At 48.6% G+C, this 2492-nt stretch overlaps 1 protein-coding gene across 1 annotated transcript; it reads right to left on the bottom strand.

The window, feature by feature from the left end:
• Positions 1-422: 422 nt before the first annotated feature.
• On the bottom strand, positions 423-1256 carry LOC111369101. The gene has a single exon (XM_022990585.1). The coding sequence runs from the start codon at positions 1254-1256 to the stop codon at positions 423-425; it is 834 nt and encodes a 277-aa protein (XP_022846353.1).
• Between the last annotated feature and the right edge of the window lie 1236 nt (positions 1257-2492).

Here is a 2492-nt window from a genome sequence, read left to right as displayed (position 1 = left end):
AAAACAACATTGGCAAGCCAATCGGGATATTGGACCTCCCGAATGAATTGAGCGCTGACGAGTTTGTTAATCTCTTCGCGAATGACCTCCCGTCGTTCTGGGGCAAACTGTCTTTTCCTCTGTTTTACTGGCCTGGCCCCTGGGCTAATATTAAGCCTATGGACTGCAATTTTGGGGTCTATCCCCGACATATCCTCAACCCTCCAGGCAAAAACGTCGATGTTGCGAGATAAGCAACTAACAAGTTCTGTCTTCAGGGTGACGTCAAGATCCCAACCAATCGTCACCTTCTTATCATGCTCGAGCTCAATTTCCATCAATTCTTCGACAGGAGCGAGTCTGACTTGTTGCCCGTCCTCGGGATCAATCCTCGAGATTTGCATGACGTCGTTATTTATTTCCCGAACACTGGCCACATAGCATTATCTGGCAGCTGTCTGGTCTCCACGGACAACCCCAACGCCATTATTTGTTGGAAACTTCATGGCTAGGTGGAAGGTGGACACAATGGCTTTAATCTTGTTCAAGAGTGGTCTTCCCAGAATTGCGTTATAGGCCATTGAGACACGTACCACTTGAAAAGATGTCATCTCCGTAACCTGTTTTTGGCCGGAACCCAAAGTTAGTGGAAGTTCAACTACGCCTTCTGGAGTGATGACTCCTCCACCAAACCCCTGGAGAGGAGTTTTAACCGCTTTGAGCTGGTGAGATGAGATTCCCATTTTGGCAAAAGCTTCTTGTGAAAGTATATTGGCCGCACTCCCGTTGTCAACCAAGATCCTCTTTACTTCGAAATTGGCCACAATCGCTGAGATTACCAAGGCGTCATCATGTGGAAGTGATACGCCTTCTAAGTCTCCGATCCCAAAAGTAATATCCTCCAGCTTTCCCTGAGGCATACCAGAGGCCAAAGCATATCGTCGGGCATATTGTTTTCTTCCACTGTTGGAGTCTCCTCCCGAGGCAATACCTCCAATGATGATATTGATGGTTCCAGCAGTAGGTTGACCATCCCTTTTTGCCTCAGGGTCTTTTTCCCTGCCACGATCATTCCTCGGGCGTTTGTCGTTACCGACGTAGGAGCTCAGGAGTCCTCTTTTAATAAGGGCTTCAATCTCCCGTTGCAGGGCCTTAAAGTTCTCCGTGGTATGCCCGTGATCCCGATGGAACTCACAGTACTTGTTCATGTCCCTGGATTCGGGTGGGGACCTCATTCTGACTGGCCATTTCAGTTCCTTCATATCCTTGATCTCCATCAATATATTGGTCTTTGACGTATTTAAACGCTTGAACGGCGTCGGGGGAACCTCCTGTCTCTGTTTTTTTCAATGCTATTCTTCACGAGGGTTAGGGTCATGCTGTCTTTTATGCTCGACCCTGTCATGGGATGGTCCAACCTTTCTCGGGTTCAGTGTTTCCTCCATATTTATGTACTTCTCGGCTCGGGTAAGAAGCTCGGTCACTGTCTTTGGCGGAGTTTTGGATAAAGACATCCTGAAGGCCTCACACTTTATGGCATATGTGAGGGCAGAAACCGCTGCAGTTATGTGTAGGTCGGGAATCTGAAGTCTTTCCTTGTTGAACCTGGTCATGAAGTCACGTAGGGTCTCATTTTGCCCCTGTCTAAGTTGCATGAGGGAAGCCGCTGTCTTCCTGATGCGTTTGCTGCTTGCGAAGAACGCGGAGAACTTGTCCGCCAAATCCGAGAATGAGGCTATGGAGTTGGACTCTAAGGTTGAGAACCAATCCCTAGCGGCATTCGTCAAGGTTTGCGGGAAGGCCTTGCACATCACCTGATCTGGTGCGACCTGTAAATTCATGACGTCCGTGTATATGTTCAGATGATTGATTGGATCGGTGGTCCCATCATACTCTTTGATCCTAGGATACTTAAATCTGTCCGGCAAGGGGAATGTTAATATCTCGGGAGTAAATGGAGTATTGGGACTGAATCTTGTCGTCCCTTTGTTGTCCTGAAGTAGGCCCGCCGCAATTCCTTCTTGAATAATCCTAGCGAGTTCCCCGGACTCCATGATCACTGATCTCGAGGCCGAGGTCACATGTGGTATACCCGAGGCCCCTGCTCCGCCATTGTCAGGGACATGAGCTCGAGCTCGAAGCTCTTCAAAGGCTCCAGCAGTGAAGACTGTCGGCTGGGGTTCTGGCACTTCTGATGATTCATCTTGAGGGATAGGGATATCCTCAGGAGGGGGTTGGTTTGGAGCGGATGAGCTTGCGGGTGGAAGACCTGATCGTGTGTTTACCATGGCTTTTGGTAGCGGTTCCCACAGACGGCGCCAATGATGCTACCAAAAATCGTACCTGTAGATTTCTCGAGCTTGATGACTGATTATGAGCACGAACGTGATCTTTCGATACCTGAAACAAAGGCAACGAGGTGTATTCTCATCGCCCCTCCGATGCTTAAGTCAGAAAGGAAAATATATGCGTGAGGCTATGTGCTGAAGAACAATGTAAAACGTACCTGAATA

Source organism: Olea europaea, chromosome 20 (genome assembly GCF_002742605.1).
Source record: "Olea europaea var. sylvestris chromosome 20, O_europaea_v1, whole genome shotgun sequence".
Classification (NCBI taxonomy): domain Eukaryota; kingdom Viridiplantae; phylum Streptophyta; class Magnoliopsida; order Lamiales; family Oleaceae; genus Olea; species Olea europaea.
Note: the sequence above shows the minus strand (reverse complement) of the source record. Positions and strands in the feature narration are given on the sequence as shown.